Raw genomic sequence first — 20,972 nt, 5'->3', positions numbered from 1 at the left:
AGAGTTGCAACCCAAGTCCAGCCAAGAGCACCCATCTTTCATCGCGACCTGCGAGGCATTCCGTAGCTGTTAAGCAGACCACGTTGAAGAGGATCCAAAGACATGATTAAAAGAGAATGTTTCAAAGTGCTGTGGTGCCTTGACCTAAGACTTTAATTTGTTGCCTCAAAACACTCATATTTCGAACCACCTTTCTCTATCGAACGGGAGAAAAATGTGATGAATCAGAATCAGAATAGCTTTATTGTTACCGCACCGAGGGATGGTAATCAAAAACCGGTTCTCTGGCACAGTTTGCCGTACTCGTAAACGATTCCCTTATCAATTCCAGTTAGGGAAAATGACGTCACCGCGCACGTTGTGGTGCAACGTTCTTATTTCGTGCGGCTAGCAAGAAACAAGGGTGCCCAACGCTTGCTTGAATGTTTGTTTACATTTTACAAGAAAGGATAACAACAGGGCAACTTGTATTAAAATTTAATTGGCGGGAGGAAACACGACCATTATGCAGAAGCATTTGTACGCACAGCATGCGATAACTCGATGACGGTCGCGATTTGATCTGCTTCAGAGTGCTCAAGACGAGAGAGACTTAAAACTACTCAAGTGGCCAAAATCTCTCAATAGCATCCAGGAATGAGCACATCCTCTATTATTATTTTTTTTTAAATCTCTCCTGAACATCGAAACAACACAAATGCACATAATGCCGCCGTCAACAGCTGCATCTGATTGGCGACGGACTTGCAGTGCGAGATCTTGCCCGGTCTGAGTCACAGAATGAAATTTATCCGGTCGTCTGAAAGCGCGACCATTGTGAACGACCAAAAACAAATAAATAAATAAATAAAGGTCATTTAGTTTGACAAGGCCAAAATAGAAACTACAGTGAAATTATGCTAAAATATGATCGTTTGAGCCCTCATTAAGCATGTCAACCCAAAACTTTGAGCTCATTATTTGAAATAAAAGGACATGTACCTTTATATGCCAAAAGGTGCATAAATCAATCCAGATTCTTTGGGAGGCGTGCCGTCTCTGAGATTTTATGATGATTGATGATTAAAGAAAATAAAAATATGTATTTTGGGTTATCAAACGTTTCAAATCATTAAGAGAAAACAATGAATCACTGTCATGCTTGTATGAATGCGAATAAAAAGACGTTATTATCAAGTAGCCGTTGAACTTCACCTTCTTTCCAAACGCTCGAACAAACATTTACATCTGCGAGACAGCTTTTCTGCCGTGTTAACATATTAACATATGCACATCCTCAGCCGTCAATACGCTCCGCCGTGACACGTTGCTGCAGTTCCCGACCACTGCACTGTATACACAGCGGAGGTAAATGTTAGCATTTGGGGTTATCTTGTAACACATATCCACGAGCTTGGTCGCACGGTAGGATGCTCGCTGTTATTTCACATCTGTCAGATCAGGTCATCGGACACATCCTTTTTATCCCGAAACTCAGTCGACTGAAGGTTGTCCGACGATATCCATCTCCATAACGGGAAGCTAGGGCTAGCTTACATTTCTTCGTATTGTGTGTTTTTGATGGACTGTGGCAAAGGCTAATTGTAGTCGAATGAGATGCAGCTGCCAACCGCTCAGCGTGAGGTCCAGTTTTGTGTTCAAATATGTTGAAAAGCAGAGCAAAAAATATTTAAATGGCTACAATAGATGACGTGAATGATTGCAAGGGGTGCTCAGTTTACGATGGACGTTCCATACCAATGGCAGCAAATGTCACACGGATTTCTATACAAGTCAGAACGCAAGATCAGTTTGTTTTTGTTTTTTTTTTAGACCCAACAAACTCCTTTCTCACATTTTTTTAAACACATTCACTGCCAACCCAGTTAAAATTGATTGCTGACTTATTATAGTGGGCAATGACACTGAGGGAGTTAACCTCTTTACCGCTAGCCCATTTTAAACGTTTATTTTTTATTTAATCAATCTTTGACGTCTATAGCCATCACTGGCAGTGAATGAGTTGGCAATTAGAATGAGTGTCAATACTTTGCAGTTGGGCGGGGGTCCATTGTATTCACAAAATCAGGGAATTAAAGTAATTATTTTCCATAATCTAACCCCACCCCCACATCCTCCCAACAACTTTCAAGTGAAAGACCCCCCCACACCCCACACAAAAGGGATCCCCCACACACACACAATGATTCCTTTTAAGATGTGCCCATTTGTGAGTAAAAATCTTTGGCTGAATAAATCACTGGCAATCACTGGCGAGGTAAGTCGAAGCTTGATTTTTGGGGAGGGATTTGGGCCATTACCAGCGGTCGTAACAAAACAACTCCCAGGTTTGCATATCTTATTTTTATTTCCAGTATTTCCTTTGAGAAATTGTGTCCGTGCGCAACTCGGATTTAATTTGATTTGACTTTTATGACAAACATCTGCTTTGAATGTTTTTCCTCATAAACATGTAACATAATTGAAAATGGGTGGTGCCGCTCCACATGATTTAAAATGAACCTACTAAATATTTGGGAATATTTATTTGTTTGCCAGCTGTTCTGCACGCTGACTTTTTCAGTCAGCCAACAACACCGCCGAACGTTTTGCATGCAGATTTTGTATACTCGCTGACGTACACTGCGAGAAGAGGAAAGGATATCTTTATTTTCACTTGAGATAAATCTTTTACTCTGCCTTTCATCCGTCCTCTCTCTCTCAGTCTTCCTGCCCGTATCGTGTCATGCATTTCCGAGGGTGCGTGTACACGAAGCGCTGATAATCCCCATTGACGTGCCGAAGTCCTACTTCCTTTTTCAGTCCTGCGCCGGTAGCACCCCCCCAAAAAAATAAAAAAATTGCACGAGAAGGGGTGACGTAGACATAGTGCAGGCCTCGGCTTGAACGCGTGCGATACATTCACAATTATGTATCATAATTGTGATTTAGGTCTGTAACGGAGAAGCGTCCCGGGAGAGATTCATCAAGCTGCCGCGGCTTCTCGCGCGCACATTTGTCTTGTGATGTGAACACGACTGTCCTCGCCGTGGAGTGTGCAACTGTCTACAGGAAACTCGATGGAAGAAGTGTGAAGCTCAGCAAGGCCTTTTCTCAAGTTTGTTTCATTGCCAATCCTCAAAACGAGCATGAACCTTCAATGCCATGCTCTGCCCATATTAGAGAGGCACCCCCCACCATATATAGTAATTCGGATATCACCTTCTGATTGGTATTTGTTTGGGCAAATTTTCTCATACAGTGATTCTCAAATTGTGGTATTCGAGCTCATCCTTGTAGAAACCCTGCCCATGTACAATTCAGTTGGGCTTAACCTTTGAGTAAAGTTTTTTTTTATGAACACATAAGCCCCACAAATTTCTTTAGAAAACGCTGACAAGCATTCAATATGGGCTTCATGCACGCGAATTTGCGGGTGCTGAACTGCGAATATGCATCGACTAAGTTTATGTTGTAATATCAATATTCACCACTTGATGGCAGACATGACTTGGTTGCCATTGAAGCAGGGCTTTTACTGCCCTACACTAGAACATGAGAAGGCCTAAATATTGTTTTGGCAGATTTGGAATGAGACAATGGACAAACACAGTACCTTAATATCAAAAGTGAATAGATTTTTTTTCCCTCGGCTGTTTTGTCCCAACGTTGAATTTGCACAAAATTTTTCATAATTTGAAAGAGTTTTTCTTAATTCAAATTGTTTTCTGAACCTGAACAGATCGGCCATCTTGATTAAGCAAGCAAGTTTGTTGGGTTTATTTTATTTTTAGATTTTACCACCCATATTTTCGGGGTGGGATGCACATTTGATGAGGAAATTTAAGTTAAAGCAAAAAGAGCAAAAACATTCAAGTACAGTGACATTTAAAAAATGTGAATGGCTTTTGTCACATGGTCCAAGTCTACTTGAGTGTGTTTTCCTTCCATCTCTCAGGGGCATAGTGGCAAAATGACACGGCACAGCATGAAAGAGTAATGCTAATATCAAGTTTGTCCATTACAGGTCAGCTAACTGTCCAGCAGAGGGGTTACAAAGCTGTCCATGTCCCATCTCGCAATCAATACGGGCCATACTGTTTAAATTTTGCCCGTATTGATTTCCTCGGCGGCGCGCCGACCTCGCGGCGCATTCGTCTTTTTCTGAAGGGGCGGAAGATTTGATTTAGTGGGGAAAAATTGGAGTGCACATCACAAAGATTTTTCGCCGGGCGGGAGTGTGACAAGCCAAAAAGATGGATGTCCCTCGGCTGGGAAGCCTCTAGCCTAAGGGTGTCCATTAGAGCGCCTCTGCTGCAGAAAATGAGCTGCTCGTATGAGGGAGAGTAAAAGGAGGAGGAAGTGGGGGACGGCACGGAGGAATAAAGCCTGAATGAAAAGGGGATGCTGATGCGGCCATAAGACAAAAACACCAGAGAGATGGGTTGCCCCGGGCATTCTCTAGAGTTGTTCAGGAGAAAATGTGTATCATAAAAAGGAAATTGATCATTAAAACAATTATGTTTTATTCGTGCCCCATGTCCTCGATTGCTCCAATCTGCACCACTCGTAATGGTTTACGTCACCTGTATGTATGGCATACATTCTGAAGCCCGGCTGAGTAGGGACTCTGCTAGCGGTACCAGCGAGTGTGGCTGGAAAGGTGCATGTATTGTGATACTCCAGTACGCAGATCAAATTAGCTAAGGGACAGAAGATGTAACTCACTTCGTGCTCCAGCTACAAGCAAGATCGAATGCTGATGTTGATTTCTCTCCCTGTTATTCCCTCATTTATTGGATAATTTACTGGTCGAGAAAGGTAAAAAAAAGGCCAGCAAATTCTATAGCATACTCTTATTTGGAGTTCTGTACTCTGAAATTAAGGCTGCTATGAGTGTAAAAACGGTTCAATCTCAACTCGAGATACATTTTCATATTCCTATTTGGCCTCTTTTTCTGCCGCTTCACTCTGCTCCTCAACATGTCTCCTGCTTGGAATGGGGCTAAGTGGTGATGATTAAAGAGAGGTTGTTGCTGTCGGGATTCTGAATCAACCTACTGGGACTGGTCCTGAGGAGGACCACTTTCCTGGAGGTGTTGCTGAGGAACATGCTGAAAAACTCGACCGGGACAGTTTCTGGGGAAGACCTTGCGGCACTTTGTGCGCCTGAGTAGTCTTTTCAGACTATTTCGTCACTTTCGCGATGTAAATAAACACGACTCGCTAGCAGTTCCTAATGTTTCATTAAATGTCATGAAATGCGTTTGGTGCCCGGCGCAGTTCTGAGATTGGAGCTTCAAAGCTCAGCTCCAAACTGTCAGCATGAAAACGCGTTATGAGCGCAACCGTGATTTTTTTTGTCAGGCATACAAATCCAATGTAGCGCCCCCTGGTGAGCTATAACAATCTAGAATGCACGCGACATTAGTCAGTTTATAAAAATGAGAATGAGGAAGAGACAGAAGGAAAAAGGGTCGAGTGTTTCCCAAGAGACCGCAAGACGGGCATCCTCCATCATACCGGCCGACTTTATATGAAACATGCAACCTGACCTGAATAAACACAACGTGGACAGACTGCGTTAAAGCATACACTGCATGATATTCGCTTTCATTCCAGGAAATAGGACAGGCTGACGTGTACGGATGGACGGATAGTCCCAATCCGTCCGCTTTGCGGGAGACGTCCTGAAGCGGGACGTGACAGACGAGGGCGCGGAAAACGACGGATGCTGTAGGCGGCAATCCTCAACGGATGCGAACCAAACAAACAAAGACGAAGGATGGGGGCGGAAAAAAATTACAACTCACATAACGCCTGTTCCCTCTCGAGGCCGCGGCTGCTGGGAAGTGGGATATTAAGACACAAATTGCGTTCAGGCGGGTCACGGTGATATCAGACGGCGGCAACAATTCCCAGCAGCCAGACGGGAGATAATATTTTCATTCACCGACTCTTTATTGAAGGGAAACTTTGGGAACTATGCTTTTTTTTTTAAAGCAGGTGCGTGCAACAAAACGGTTATAAGAGTGGGTGTACATTGTCTTTGATTTGAAGAATGCCTTGCTGAAGAGGCTGCAGGTACACGTGTTCCTTTTTTCATTTTCACAGGCCCGTTTCATCAACTGGTTCCTTTCATTCATTCATCTTCCGAGCCGCTTGATCCTCACTAGGGTCGCGGGGGGTGCTGGAGCCTATCCCAGCTGCCGTCGGGCAGTAGGCGGGGGACACCCTGAATCGGTTGCCAGCCAATCGCAGGGCACACAGAAACGAACAACCATTCGCACTCACACTCACACCTAGGGACAATTTAGAGCATTCAATCAGCCTGCCACGCATGTTTTTGGAATGTGGGAGGAAACCGGAGCACCCGGAGAAAACCCACGCAGGCCGGGGGAGAACATACAAACTCCACACAGGTAGGCCGCAGCTGGAATCGAACCCGGTACCTCTGCACTGTGAAGCCGACGTGCTAACCACTGGACTACCGGGCCGCCTCAACTGGTTCCATTTATTTTATTTATTTTTTGCTCATATTTAATTCTGTTTTAATCCATCCATCCATTTCCCGATCCCCTTTATCCTCACTAGGGTCGCGGGGGTGCTGGAGACTATCCCAGCTGTCTTTGGACAGTAGGCGAAGGACACCCTGAACCGGTTGCCAGTCAATCGCAGTCATTTTTTAATAGTGTACTTTCTCTCTATTTTTGGTGTATTTTCCGATACAATTTTTTTAATATATAAAATATCCCTCACGTGGGCCCATAGGTATTAGATTCATTCATTCATTCATTCATCTTCCTAACCGCTTGATCCTCACTAGGGTCGCGGGGGTGCTGGAGCCTATCCCAGCTGTCTCCGGGCAGTAGGCGGGGGACACCCTGAATCGGTTGCCAACCAATCGCAGGGCACACAGAGACGAACAACCATCCACGCTCACACTCACACTCACACCTAGGGACAATTTAGAGTGTTCAATCAGCCTGCCATGCATATTATTGGAATGTGGGAGGAAACCGGAGTACCCGGAGACAACCCACGCAGGCCCGGGGAGAACATGCAAATTCCACACAGGGTGGCCGGAGCTGGAATCGAACCCGGTACCTCTGCACTGTGAAGCCGACGTGCTAACCACTGGATACCGGGCCGCTAGGTATCAGATTTTTTATTTATTTGTTTACAATTTTCTCTGCAACAGATGTTTCCGCAAAGAGAACCCCGCATAGTTCACTGCCACTCTGGTGCGAAAGCCGCGCCACCTGACCTTCACAGTAATTGACCAAAAATATTGACGTAACAGCACCAGACTGATTGTGATTTATGAAAAGAGCAGTGGCGCTGCGAGGCCCTGTGCCAATGGCTCAGCACGCCCATCGGCGGCCATTAGGAAAAGCATCAATAGCCGCCAAGGTCTGTAATAGGAGACTTTGAGGCCAGGGCTGGTGTAGAACACCAGCTTCCATTTGAAAACGGAACTGCCTTTGTGTCTGTATACTACAAAAGAAAAGGAGGAGGAATGAGAGAGACGTGGACACTGAAGTACAAGACGAACAAAAACCAAAACCAAAAAAAAGGCCATACATCGAGACCCTCTGGGGATTGTGGCAGCCTAACAAGCATCATCAGATGGACATTACACACTCGAAGGCTTCAAGGAGTTGAAACATAAACCCTTGACAATTAGAGTTTCAAATTGGTATTAACGTTAATACCGTATTGAGCAAACAATGCATTATATATTCCCGGAATCACTATTGCTTCGGGCTTGTAATGACTTGTCATATTTGGGGATTTTCTTTCCTACGTTTTATTTTCATTGAATATTTTTGTTGATCAGTACCTGCCAGAGGAGGCCCCCCAGGCTCCGTGTTTGTCGGTGAGGATGTTGACGATCTTCTGGATGAGCTGCGTGGCCGTCACGTGGTCTCGGTACTTGGCGGCACGGATCAGGTGGTCGCACATTTTCTCCTCGTCGCGCTTCTCGGCCGAATACTGAGCGCAGTTCGACTTGAGGAAACAAACGGGGGGTGAAATTGTTAAACAGCTGTGGCGGACCGCCCAAATGTTTACTACATTCAAGAACCCGACAGACGGCATACCGCCTTCACCTTGCACAATCACCCTTGACCCCGAACACATTAAAACAAAAAACTGAAATCATCAATGAATAATATCAAAATCAGCATGGGGGAAATGATTAAACGTAAAAATGTCATTTCTTTGACCATCCACACAACTGCACAAAGAAGGTACACTCCCCACACAGGAAGCGCATCTTTCCAAAAAGCACATTTCAACATTTTCTACAATGTAAAATCATTCTACTAGGATACCATGAAAGTTTTAATCTGGCGCAGCTGCGGTGCTATTCAAGAATTTCTAGTTAGCCCTGGAATTTCTCGAAGAAAATGCACTGAGTTACGGTGAGTGAGAAGGGGGCGAGAAAAGAGGGTAAGGTTGGTAATTTCCAGTCCTGGTGTCATGTTGATTAATAACAGTGGACACATGGCTACTAATGCCCCGCGGCACACCCAATCACACGATACCTAGGACATTTTTCTCTGTCGGAATATGTTATCGGGACTGAGCCTTTTGAACCAATGCTTTTCCTGTTCGGAAACAGCTCAAAAGCAAGGATCAAGTTGACTTTCCACGTATTCCTGTAATAAAATTAGTCTTAAGAGACAATGATGCATGGCAGATGGTTAAAAACCCATTTCCCAAAAGTTCACTTCATAAATTGCTTCCTCTTCATATCTGACAGAAGATCCATAGATATAAATCACATTAGAGGAGGCTTTTTTTTTTTCCGCGGGTGTAAGCGCCTTAATTATCAATCTATGTCTCTTTGTGCGCCATCAGAGTGGGTCTTGACCCTCAGAGCGAGTGTGATGAGCGAAGGGAGTACAGCGGGGGAGTGGGGGGGGGCGTAAACGTTTGGAATCTAGTCCACAAAATGGTGGCTGCGAATGTCATGTGACCATCTGTCAGAGGAGATCCAGGCACCAAAGTAAAAAGGGAATACGTACAACATGTGTCAAATGGAGGAGCGTGGATAATTCGTCCATCGATCCATTATCTGAAGTGCCTGATCCTTACGTGGGTAGCGGGTATGATGGAGCCTACCGCAGCCATCGTCGGGCCAGAAGAATCCATAAAACACAGCAATGTAACCGAACAGACATCCTTCGCTCAGTTTCTAAGGGTCAGTGCCTATCGGGGAGGCTCTTATTTTTGCAAACCCTGCCAAAAGACCTTGTGTGAATGATCCACATACAGTGGTACCTCAACTTACGAACGTCTCTTCGTACGAAATGTTCAAGTTACAAAACGCCTCAACAGGAAAATATTGCCTGGTTACGGAAAAAATGTCAAGATACGAAAGATAGAAATACAGTATAGGCAACTAGTCTCAGCTCCGAGTTTCCTGAACGCAACATACTTGGAGCTGCTCCGCCATTGACTATTACCGAGCACTATACTGGCATCCCATTGGCTAAGAGGGACCTCTACCGTATGTGTCTGTGTGTGTGTAGATAGATGTGTATCGATGCAGCATCCTTGTCATTCGTCCCTCAGGTCATGAAGCATTCCGTAAATGTGAATCACCCAAAAAAAGTGTTCATCAGTCGGGCGATCGCTCACTATGCGATGTTTACTTTGGACATTTTCGAAGGATTGTTAAAAGGATTATGTTTTTTTTTTTACAAAACGCCGGGCAAAAAACACTTCTGAGAGAGAACGTGAACTAAAGAGGGCAAAAAACAAGGACGCAGTTAAAAGTTAAATGACTGTTTTTTACATTATGCACACCTCTCATTTATTGTGCAACAATCTAATTGTGACATGTATCCGTTATATATTTTGATGCATTTTGATGCTTTCGAAAACATTTATCTCTGAATTTGGGTGGGAAGGAGGGGGGCTTGGTACAGATTAGGGCATTTACATGGAAAACGCGTCTCTACTTACAAAATTTTCTTGTTCAGAAATTTCTTCCAGAACCAATTAATTTTGAAAGTAGAGGTACCACTGTACTCCTTCACCGAGTCGAAAATAAGCGCATGATTATGCCAAGACAACTACCAAGGTCCAGATAGTAAACATTTCCATTACACCTGTCTTGCTCTTGTCATGGATTTGCAACGTCTGCAGTGCGATGGCATGAGCATAAACAAACACTTCATTCAGCCGTTGCTTGACCAAAGCCTAGTTCGGAATGGTTCAAATTTAAAGCCTCAGCCCTCAGCATTAGCGTCCAAGCACCATGAAACCACAGCGTTAGGCTTGTTTTTAAGCAGACAAGAAATAGGAGTTAACTACCCGGGTCACTCCCACAAAGCGGACTTTAAAATGTTAATGAAGGTCAACATGGCAAAAGGACAGACGCAGCAGTCTTTTTGGGGGAATGTTGAGGCAAGCGCGCAAACTAAATTAAATGTTCCCTGTCGCTTGACAAACATGCCTCTTTCGGTAGCACGGCAAAAATGTAACTTTCCTGGACCCTTTTTCCATTGACCGCATCCTCAAAACAACTGGCTTCTTTTTCAATTTGAGTTTCCAGGCCGTCGTCATGCTATTTGGTCCCAAAATGGGTGATCCAAACTAAAATGGCTAACTTCTGTTCAATTTCAGGCAAGGGTCCTTGGTACTTTCTTGTGCATCCAGTTATGACAGATGTGTCCACTCAATTTTACGTAGGCATTGGTATTGGGAGCAAACGTTTTTCTAACTTACTTTCTTTTTTCCCCCCAAGTGTAATTCACCCTAAAACAATGCCTGCTTCCAACCAAAACCGCCAATCTCTTGTTCACAATTGGGCCCTTGAGACTTTTTTTTGTGCATCTTGTTAAGATAAACATGGCCACCCAAGTTTGCTTTGGCTGAGGATACTGGTGCCGAGGCAAATTTTCTCCAACTTTCAAGGTGTGTTTTTTTTTTTCATGAAATCTGCCTCAAAATGGTTTCTTCAAGCCAAAATAGCTCACTTTGATTTCAAGCCTGGGTGGGTCCTTGAGACGTTTTTCATGCACCTTGTTATGCTAGACGTGTCCAGTTTCTTGTCGAGCTGTGAAAGTGGTGTTAGGAGCATGTTTTTACTAATGGAGTGACTTTTCCTCAGTCCACACAAATTAGCGAGTTTTCAGGCATGACGAGCCCCCCCCCACACCTCCCCACCAAATGCCATGAATTTGTCGGAAGAATAATAACAAACAGCATCTGGCGTTGAGACCCTAAATACGCGTTCTGGCATTTACCAAAACCGAGTGTGACTTTGCCGTGATGACTCGCGACACTAATAGTGGGCAGCACCTTCGCGGGCCAGGCTTACCCGAGCAGACAACACCTCGGCAAAGACCAAAGGATAACAGTTGGCGTTAATCGAGTCAATTACGCAGATTCGCGTCTCCCGCAATTCCTTCAGTGGTCAAATAAATAACAGTGGATGTAGTTTCAAGAGGAGGAGGGCGGGAGAGTCCGGGAAGTGACTATGAGGTGGAAAGAGCGGAGATCATCTCCAAAAACCACATCATGGTACAAAATGGTAAACGAGGGAGCAAATCATGCTTAAAAAGACAGTCCAAGGTTACATTTGTAGAGTTCTAAGATCAGTTTTCATACTCTAATTTCAGGGGGAGGGGCATATGAAATGCCTTCGCGAGCTGACAAATTGGGAATACGTCTCCAAGACGCATTGAACATTTTTCAAAAACATGTCGCCCTCATGACGGAACGTACAAAAAGATGGCTCGGGCATTTACTTGCGAAATTAAACAGGTCACCAAAAATTAGTCTTCTGACACAAGTTGACTCGATCAAGGCTAGAGTGGGGGTGTACTCTAGCAGTGTACCAAGCAGACGCATGAATAAGTCTCAAGAACCAATGCCCGATGAGGAACAGGTCAAGTATCGTCAACGATTTCCAAAGCCGCATGTGCTGCCCGGTATCGGAAAGCTGTCGGCACAGATGTTGATAGTCCAATCCGGAGCGCATTTGATCACGTCTCCAAGACTTTGCCTCAGCTAACGCCCTTTATTAATAACACCGTGTTTCCCCACTTTTCACCCTGTTGCAGTTTATCGTGCAGTATTGTCCCCGCCGCATGTCCTTGACTCCAAAGTCTGCGTGCAGAGATGTCAGCAAATGTGAAGTGATGGAGTCGACGCTTTCTTCTGGGCGGAAGAGATGAACAGGCTGCCATCAATGTACGGTGACCATTCCATTAAAGACAACGCGAGAGGAAGAGAAGAAAGATATTTTGTGCCGTGTTAACCTTGATGGCCGCGAGCAGGGATCTCTTTCAACCGGATTAGATTTTTTTCTTTAACCCCCGAGAGAGGGAAAAAAAAAAATCAATAGTAGGGAGCGGCGGCATGACAGGAGCATCACTCCAGAATTGAAGTGGCTGTCAGCCATTGTCATTTGCTGACTTTTGTTCGCCATTGTTCTTTTAAACCCTCATTTTTCTCTCTCGCGTGCCCATTGTCTGAATTCCCCGGTGATGTTTTATGTTGCAATTTGGAAACTACGGGTCAAAGGGTCAAGTGCAAGTGGGTCTTTTTCTTTTCTTTTTCCGAAAAAACAAAAAAACAAAAAATCCCCCCAAAAACCAATTGCCGGACCCCCTCCGAGTCTCCCCATAACCTCTTTTGTGTTTTCCCCATGTATTTGCATTCTGAGCTATCAGAAAAGGACAAGGCAGATTCCCCGCCATCATCCGGACCCCTTTGTTGTAAACCATACCCCGCGGGAGTACTTGTCAACGCACGTGAGAAATTGGAGACCATCGCGGAGTGACGGCCCGGCGGCTACGCCGCCGAGCGTCAAGTCATTACAAATCAAACGTGTTCGTGTCTTCAAACAGAGCTTTAAATTCCCGCCTCTAATGTTTTTTTTTTTTTGTATGCGGCCATACCCCTGGACCTTCCTCTGTCACTCTAATTGATAAACAGGGGGCTGATACGGTGTAATGAGGCTCCGTTCTCCTGCCAATTATGCTGGTTAACCCTCACAACCCACTGAGAGGAAGAGGAGGAGGGTAAGGACGCATCAAGCGACAAGTGCAGCATTTAAATAATGATGAGAGTGAACTCACACGCTCCCGCTTTATTCGAGAGGGAGCGTTCCAGGCAGGAACGCTCACTCAAGAATGTGTGTATGCGCATTTGTGAAGCGCGTGGCTACAAGGTGAGCTGAAAAGTTTTAAAAATTAGCACCAGTTTCCTGGACGGACACCAAAGGTGGATCTGTCTATCAAGGCACAAATATGAGGACCCATGACGTAAACGTAACTATTTCAGTTGAAAACAACCATTTTTCAGGGGGTTGAGAGTTCTGTGGAAAACGGACCTTGGAAGTTTGAAAAAAATGTGTCCAAGTTGTCAATTTCACCCACTGACACAACATTGTGTGGACATGTCAATCATAACAAGATACATGAAAATGTCTCAAAGACCCGTGTCCGAATTGGAAGAGGATTGCAGCCATTTTGGTTTGAACCAGTCGCTTGTTTGACAAATTACAACAACCCGGTCAAATTTGAGTAATTTCCTTTCTGCCGATTTTGTTTCGGAAAGACTATGATTTGTTTATTATCTGTTGAATATTTCCAAAGGCGAAACCGGTGTGAGGTCAACACTAGGTTGGGCGTTCAGCAGTGGATTTTGTGACCGTGCCATGAAACGCAACAAGAGCCAGGCAGGAAGCTAAACTGAAACAGTTACAAGTTCTTCTATTTCTTCTTCTTCTAACACCGCTATTTTCAAACAGTCTGGTGGCCCTGTGGCATCATGCTGCCTCTCACAGGTCAGTTTTGGTCCTACAGTGTGTGCGTGTGTGTGAGACGTTCCATGTCCGTCTTCTCCAGTCCGCTACGTCTGCCTACAGTGTCAGAACTCCACATGGAGGACTACAAAAACCGGGCACGGCCTGAACAAAAGAACTCCGCAAATGCGGCACTTGGAGGCATGCCCTCGTATTCCTTTCGTTCCTTGAGCTGCAAAACTGGTTCCATCATCTCGGGTCCAGTTTATGACTGTCCGGCACAAGTAAAGAACAAGGTGCTTTTGTTATAGACGCGACTCCACCAATAACAATCCAATGATAATGCGGCACTCCGCTAGACCAAAGGGACGATACTAAACTGGGAACGTCTTTGGATAGGGGAGGGGCGTGGGCGTCTGGTCAGTCAGACTCGCGCAATGAAATGAGGTGCAGAGGAAGCACCGGGAGACTTCATTACGCTGACAAGACAGCGGGACTGAGACAGTTGCGTTCCCCTGATGCTCTCCTGCTCCACTCTGCCGGGAAAAGCTTGCACAGCACAAAACAAGCCGCGTTAGAATATACATTTGGACCACGGACTCGGCATTTGGCACGAAGCTAAAAACGACGAGTGTTAAAACTAGCTTTGTGGTGTCTGGACATGAGATTTTCCAATCATGACGTGCCGTGTCACCGTTTGGACATGACAGCTTGTGCACAGTCGGTGGCGGTGTCAGTCACAAGGCGGTGAAAAGAGCCTTTGGGGGTTGGGGCTCTCTGCCGCGACGACAAGTGCGTTACACCAATTCCAACAATATGAAGGGTGAAACCATTGTGAGCGGGTTCAACGTTGGATCACAGAGATGGCCCACTCTGTAAACGCTTTTTGCCAATTTCTTATATTCTTTCGGGCCGTCGGATAAGAGGGGCGGGGATACCGCACTGCAAGACTCATTGGCTCAATGTTAACATTATTCATGTGGGGCGGAAGGGCTCGCATCATTTTCACAAGCTCAGCGGAGGAAAGACAATGACGCCAAACATTAATTAGCGTGCTATCGTCTGGCTTTCCTTGTATCTCTCCCAGCACCAATTCAATTACTCCACATAACAGCGGCGGGATAAACCGTGGGGCTGTATAAAAAAAAGTGAAGAAAAAAAAAGGGACGCGAAAGAATAGAAATGACCTGGGTCTTGCTCACTCTTCTCTATCTAGACCTTCTTATCTGCCCTTGTGGCCCTGAGAGCACCACATTTCATCCCTAATGAACAGCCCCATAAAAAAAAAAAAAGAAAAAGAAGGACTTCGATTTCTCCCGCATTGCACCCGCCCCCGCATTCCGTTTTCCCTATCTCACGAATGCCCTCTCTTTTCCGGCTCCCCGACGAGATATCGCTGTCTATCATTTGTTGTGTTGTGATCTGGAGATGCCCTTCACATTAAGGATTGAAGTCATCACTTTTACATGTTACATGTTTCGCTTAAAACTATGTTTCGCTAACAGACAGACTTTGACTATAAACCTCACTGTGAGCCTTGCAATATGACCGCCAGTTGAACCTTATGAGGTGACCTTGATTTGAACTGCCCTGGCAACAGAAAATACTGTTAACACCTTTCGTGAACATGGACCACACAAGTACGTAAGCGCGTCTGGTGGCTCGATTGCGGTTTCCCACCTACAACTGTGTTCCATCCAGAACATTAAGTTAACTTCTGAGAAATGTCAGAGCATCATGTTTTATAAGAACACGACATGAAGAACATCGCAGCATAAAAATGATTAAAAGAAATAAATAGAAACCAAGGACATTCAAATCATCATCCCGAAACAGAAAAGGTGATGCCCATAACAGGAAAATATGATCCCCATAAAGACTCGTATAGGGACTGTGTTTTTTTTTTTAGCGCATTTGGGTCTTGACCTCACGCTTGTTTGTATCACACTTGTGCCCTGAACGTTCAGTAAAACCTCTTGCAAGAACTTCTCCATTTGCAGCCTCTGATTTTCGCACCTCAACTCAGCCCGAATCAAGCGAACCCGCGGAAGACATGGGGGAAGCGGAGGACGGTGAAGGGATCCCGCCGTGTCCACAACAGCACGCTCCCCCCGCCCTGCTTGATCGCCTCCAACAGGATCCTATTAGATAAAGAACCTTCAAAGGTAATTGGTTTTCCCCACCTCGCCAGCCACACTTTAAGTTATCTTCCGTATCGAGTTCGCCTCAAGACCGTGATAATAACTCATTCAACCGGTAGCGGGATTACTCAGTTCCGTCCCGTGGTGTTCCACGCAAAACTATGCTTAGTGGAGAAGATTTTGAGCAAAAGTGAATCGTATCGTAGTTCATCTTTGGTGCCACTGCTAAAAATCTTTCGATCCTGGTCAAAAGTTGAGTACAACTTCTCGGTAAATGGCTCAATAGTTTGAGAATTTCCCAAGTTCGTTCTTTGTCTGGCTGAGCAGAAAGGTATGTTATAAAAGTGAAAATAAAAAATTAAAAAAATAAAATCCAAACACCTCCACTGGTGCAAGAGGGCAGGGAGGGGTGGGGAGGGATTGGCATGTTTCATTGGCCTGTTATTTTTATTGCTGCGCCGCAAAATGAAAGCGTGGGCTCCATCAGGCTGAAACAGAGCTTGCACCGAGGCAAAAATCAATAGAGCAATATCAGAGAGGGACTTATCAGGGGCTCTCACTTCTTCCCGGGGTCAGTGAGGAGTGAGCCACATTTGGGAGGGACGGTGGCGGGGGAGGGATTCAATTGTGAAAAGATAGAGTTTTGGGGATGGACAAACAGACGCTGTCAATTAAAGAGATGTTACAGCTTTGTATTACTTACACCCCACCCCCCCACAAGTGCATAGTGCCACTTCATTGAAAAACATAACTAGCCTGGTGGACACAAACAAGCGGGTTAGCACAAGAAACTATGGGTACAAAGTCGTAGTCTGTCATGCTAGCTGTATAAACTATGTATCAATAGATGATAGAATAATCGATACGATAGATATTTAACAGCGGCAGCTGTTATGAGTCGTGTATAAAAGTGTTTCAATTGATCAATTGTACATAGAAACCGTGTACCGCCATCTTAAAGCATGCATCTCTATGTATGAATTTTAGCTCTGTTCCTTGCCGTGTCCCATCACGCGTGCACGTCAAGCGAAGACTAAACCGTCCACAGGTGTCAACTCGAGTGTGACTCAACGTTTGTCTACATGCGACGAGTCCAGAGTACCTGTATATCCTGCTTACTCTGTACCGCAAGTGGGCTGCAATGCATTGGGTTCCATCTAAACCATGACCCTAATGAGGACAAGCGCTATTAAAAAAATGGATACATACGAGAAAGGGAGGTGTTTATCAGCCCTAAGTGCACCAAGTGACTAATTGGTGTGTGGCGTCTCTTTGAGGTAAAAAGGTATTTTTCTAAGCGCTTTGCCCTTTCGTTCGCAATGGCAAACGGTTTTATAGGGCACTTAAAAAACAGCTCTTGGAAACCTTTAACCAGGGTGCTTTAAAAAAAAAATATATATATATATATATATATATATATATATATATATATATATATATATTAGTAGCTGTACATTTAGTACCTGGACACGTGTGGACAAAAACTGGTCTCCTGGTCATTACGTGCAATTCAAAAAAGTGTCAGTAAGAGCATAAAAAAGTATCTGTAAAATAAGAGGGTGATGCTCAGGCCTGCAGCTTAGCAGTGGAGCTGCAGACACACAGTCAGACTACTAACGTCTCAGGCCTGTCTGCCGCTTTTAATGCCGGGCCAGATCCTGAGGAAGGGGAGGACGCCATATTCCTGTCATAGGGCGAAATACACCCCCAGCGGGAGTATAATGGACAGGATCTCTGCAGGACAGGAAATGATTGCGAGGAGATCTAGAGAGCAGCGGGTGGGAATGGAAGAAGGGTAGAGGGTGCAGTCGAGGGTGCCTACGGTTGGGAAGAGAGTTCCCAGTGAATGGCGATGTTTGTGTTTAGCAGAAGGGGCGTGGCGGTTATGCCGCATTAGCAAAATGTTTGCTTAGCAACATGTGCCGAGCGTGGTGTCCCGTTCACCGCAAGCCTTTTTGGGACAGACCCGACCCGACGGGCAACTTCTAAAGTTGCCGAGTCAGCTCCTCTGAGATATTGAGTTGTTCTTGTTTTTCACGGCTTGTGTTTTCACACGGAGCCCAAAAAGATATTAAGTCGTTCTTTTAAAATGACGGGCCAGACTCCACCACTGAACACTGACCTCTGATCAAGTGTTATATTTGATTCCGCGCCAAGCAAAAAAAAAAAAAAAAAGATTTGGTCTGTTATCATTTTAAAAATGAAGCAACATCCAAAGAACTCCAGACCTTGCTGGCCTCAGTTCAGGTGAGTGTTTACGAGACTATCATAAGAAAGACACTGGCCAAAATTGGCACCCATGGGAGACTTCCCAGGCGAAAACCCCTGCTGTCCAAAAAGAACAAAAAGGCTCGTCTCATATTTGCCAAAAGACATCTTGGTGAACCTCAAGGCTTTTGGATAAACAATCTGACTGATGAGTCAAAAACCGAACTTTTTGTAAGATGTGCGGCCCGCTCCATCTGGCGTAAAAATGGCACAGCATTTGATAAAAACAACATTATGCCAGCAGTGAAGCATAGTGGTGGCATTGTGATGGTCTACGGCTGGCTGCTTTGCTACCTCAGGACCAGGACAACTTGCTGTGATTGATGGAACAATGAATTCCGCTGAGTACCAGAAAATCCTGAAGGAGAACATCCGGCCATCAATTTTTGCCCTTAAACTTAAGCGTTCTTGGATCATGTAGCAGGACAAACACACACCAAAATCAAAATCAAAATCCACAGCTAGCCAATGAGATGAGTTTGGAAACCAATTCAGCAGTTTCAATGTGTATAAATCATCTCTCTTCGCAAACCACATAGCTTGGAGAATGTAGTAAAAACATTTAAAAAAAACATGATTCTCCATGTATAAATCATGCAACTGCCATGTATTTACACTTCATAAATCATGCATCTTCATGGATTTCCAGGTGTTTCTTACCTCGAAATCTGCATGTTTGTGGATGTCTTCAGCCCTCTGCCGACTGAGGATGAACTCTGCTTCGTTTGCCACACGGACCAGGTGGTCTTTCATGGTGTGACTTAGCAGCCTGGAGCAAAAGAAACATTTGCATACTTAGAATATCATCCCTCGCCGTCCGCTTCTCAGAAGGGGAAATCCAGACGCGGCCGTGTAACAGCCATAAAACGATGGGTAAAATAAGCATACCAAATGGGCAGAAAATCTAATTTGCACGTGAGAGTGAGACACCGGCATCCCGGGGCACAGGTGCTAATTGATTTGTTAATGATATGAATCTTGACAGGAGGGCCGGCGAGTGTCCGGCCCAATCGGCACTTATCTATACTAATAAAACACGCATGTTGTGGGCAAGGAAAGAAAAGAAGAAGAAAAAAAAAACCTCGCTGCATGGCCCCGAAAGGTCAGCGGTGTGCAAAGTGGAACAATAACAGACGAAGGGCCAGAGAGGAGGGACTGCATGGGGGTTTAAGGGGGACGGGCGCTGCTCCGACTGTAACTCAAGCCTGCTGTTTCAGCGCAAGGCAGCAGGGGAGCAGAGGCGCTGGGGCCTCGGCAGCCTCTCTGGCCCTGACCCCGCTATCAATAACCGCTGCGATGCACGCACACGCATCCATACATTTCGAGTCTTGAATGTATGTCCTAGTTCATACCATCAGTGAAGAAATCAACTTTTTCACAGTTGGTCCTATTGACACTGTTGCCTCCATTTGAAGAGGCAGAACAAGTGCTGACCTCAATTCAAAAATGGTGCATTTGGCGACAAGGAGTACGCGATTCTAGCATCCTCACTTTCGTAGCTTATTCAATGAGCAGTGGTTATATTGGGAGACGAACGATCCGAGTTTCGATTTTCTCCAGATACGAGCAGTCATTCGTTTGACTTTTTTACTTTGACTTGCAAGCGCAAACTTGAGAGGCAAGCTGTATTTCGTGGCAATAAACTCAACTCACTTCATAGCAAGCAGCAGTTTGGTAAATCGTAAATGATTCTTCAAAAAAGAAACTTTAAGCCTCAAGCTGTTTAGAGCCATTCCCACTTCAGTTTACTGTCAAACTAAGTAGAATGTAAAACAAAGATTACACGCTTGGGGAGGTTGGGGGGTGGGGGGGGCGGCGAAGGGGTGCTCAGGCACTCACTCGCTGGCTTAATGCTAACATTCTGCTAAAATTGTATTGATGGGCTAAAGATGAACACAGAGATACAACATACAGTGAAGAATGGCGGTATAATGGTTACATAATGGCTTCCATTTGGTTGCTTACCTGCCTTCGTTGACCAGCTCGATAAAGGCCAGACCGGCGTTCTTCTGGATGGAGTTCTGCCATTCCTGCACACACAGAAAAAAAACAACAACAAAAAACGATCATTACTCCTTTGGATGGTAGGAGCCCCATACAGGAGGTATGCCCAAATCATCCGCTGATTTGAAGTTGAAACATTTCACCAGTCATGGGACAAACATTGTGGAAGTGAGGGACTGCTTTGGTCAGCAGAGGCGTGAGAATTAATGGCCGGGACTGAAAGAGCCAGGCTCAAAGTGCATTTATCACTCCGAAAAAATACAAATTTCCTCCTCTCTTTGACCAACGTTTTGCTATGGAGGTGTCAGTCCAAACAACCTGACCACAAGAGACCCTCTATCGGGGGGTGGGGGGGGACGCGGCAGTCGGCGCGACTCTCATGTTCTGTTCCAACGTTTCAACACCTTTCGACGCGAGCGTCAAAAGAATAATAAAGCAACAAGGTTGCGGGGGCCTGTCTGAACCTCGCCTGGCAGGTTCCCCCTGGCCCCTCCTCTTTTCCCTCACTTCCTCTCCGGGGAGTTGAAGAAGTATGCATGAAAAACCTCATGTGAAAGAGTTAACGACTAAACTACTCTTTAAGAAAAACACGACGTGCCCCTCGAAGCAGCTACAGTACATATTCCACATCACTTAATACAAATGAGCCGTGTTTTGACAGGACATTTTATTGGACTCTTAAGGTCACTCTGGTGACTGCATAGAGCCGCTTCCAAAGTTCAGCTCATTTTTTTTGTTTTTTTTTTTTAACTTGAGGCACCCAGACAGGACTCCAGAAGATTCTCTCTTCTTTTTTGTTTCAATATTTCTTC

At 45.1% G+C, this 20,972-nt stretch overlaps 2 protein-coding genes across 8 annotated transcripts in view; one reads left to right on the top strand and one right to left on the bottom strand.

Moving 5' to 3' along the window:
• mab21l2 (mab-21-like 2) overlaps positions 1–12,865 on the top strand; it is a 30,153-nt gene extending 17,288 nt beyond the window's left edge. The window contains exon 2 of the transcript XR_007965974.1: positions 12,060–12,865. The gene's annotated coding sequence lies outside the window, so the exon portion shown is untranslated. The remainder of the gene's footprint in view (positions 1–12,059) is intronic.
• The window catches only part of lrba (LPS responsive beige-like anchor protein), a 177,564-nt gene that overhangs the window by 84,362 nt on the left and 72,230 nt on the right, over positions 1–20,972 (bottom strand). For all 7 annotated transcript variants that reach the window (XM_052083595.1, XM_052083597.1, XM_052083599.1 and 4 more), the window contains exons 34-36: positions 20,122–20,186; positions 18,817–18,925; positions 7,823–7,989 (exon numbers count right to left, since the gene is read on the bottom strand). In XM_052083595.1, coding sequence (XP_051939555.1) covers positions 7,823–7,989; positions 18,817–18,925; positions 20,122–20,186 — 341 coding nt within the window. The remainder of the gene's footprint in view (positions 1–7,822; positions 7,990–18,816; positions 18,926–20,121; positions 20,187–20,972) is intronic.

Source organism: Hippocampus zosterae, chromosome 13 (genome assembly GCF_025434085.1).
Source record: "Hippocampus zosterae strain Florida chromosome 13, ASM2543408v3, whole genome shotgun sequence".
Lineage (NCBI taxonomy): Eukaryota > Metazoa > Chordata > Actinopteri > Syngnathiformes > Syngnathidae > Hippocampus > Hippocampus zosterae.
The sequence above is the reverse complement of the archived record's forward strand: the minus strand, read 5'-3'. Positions and strand labels throughout refer to the sequence as shown.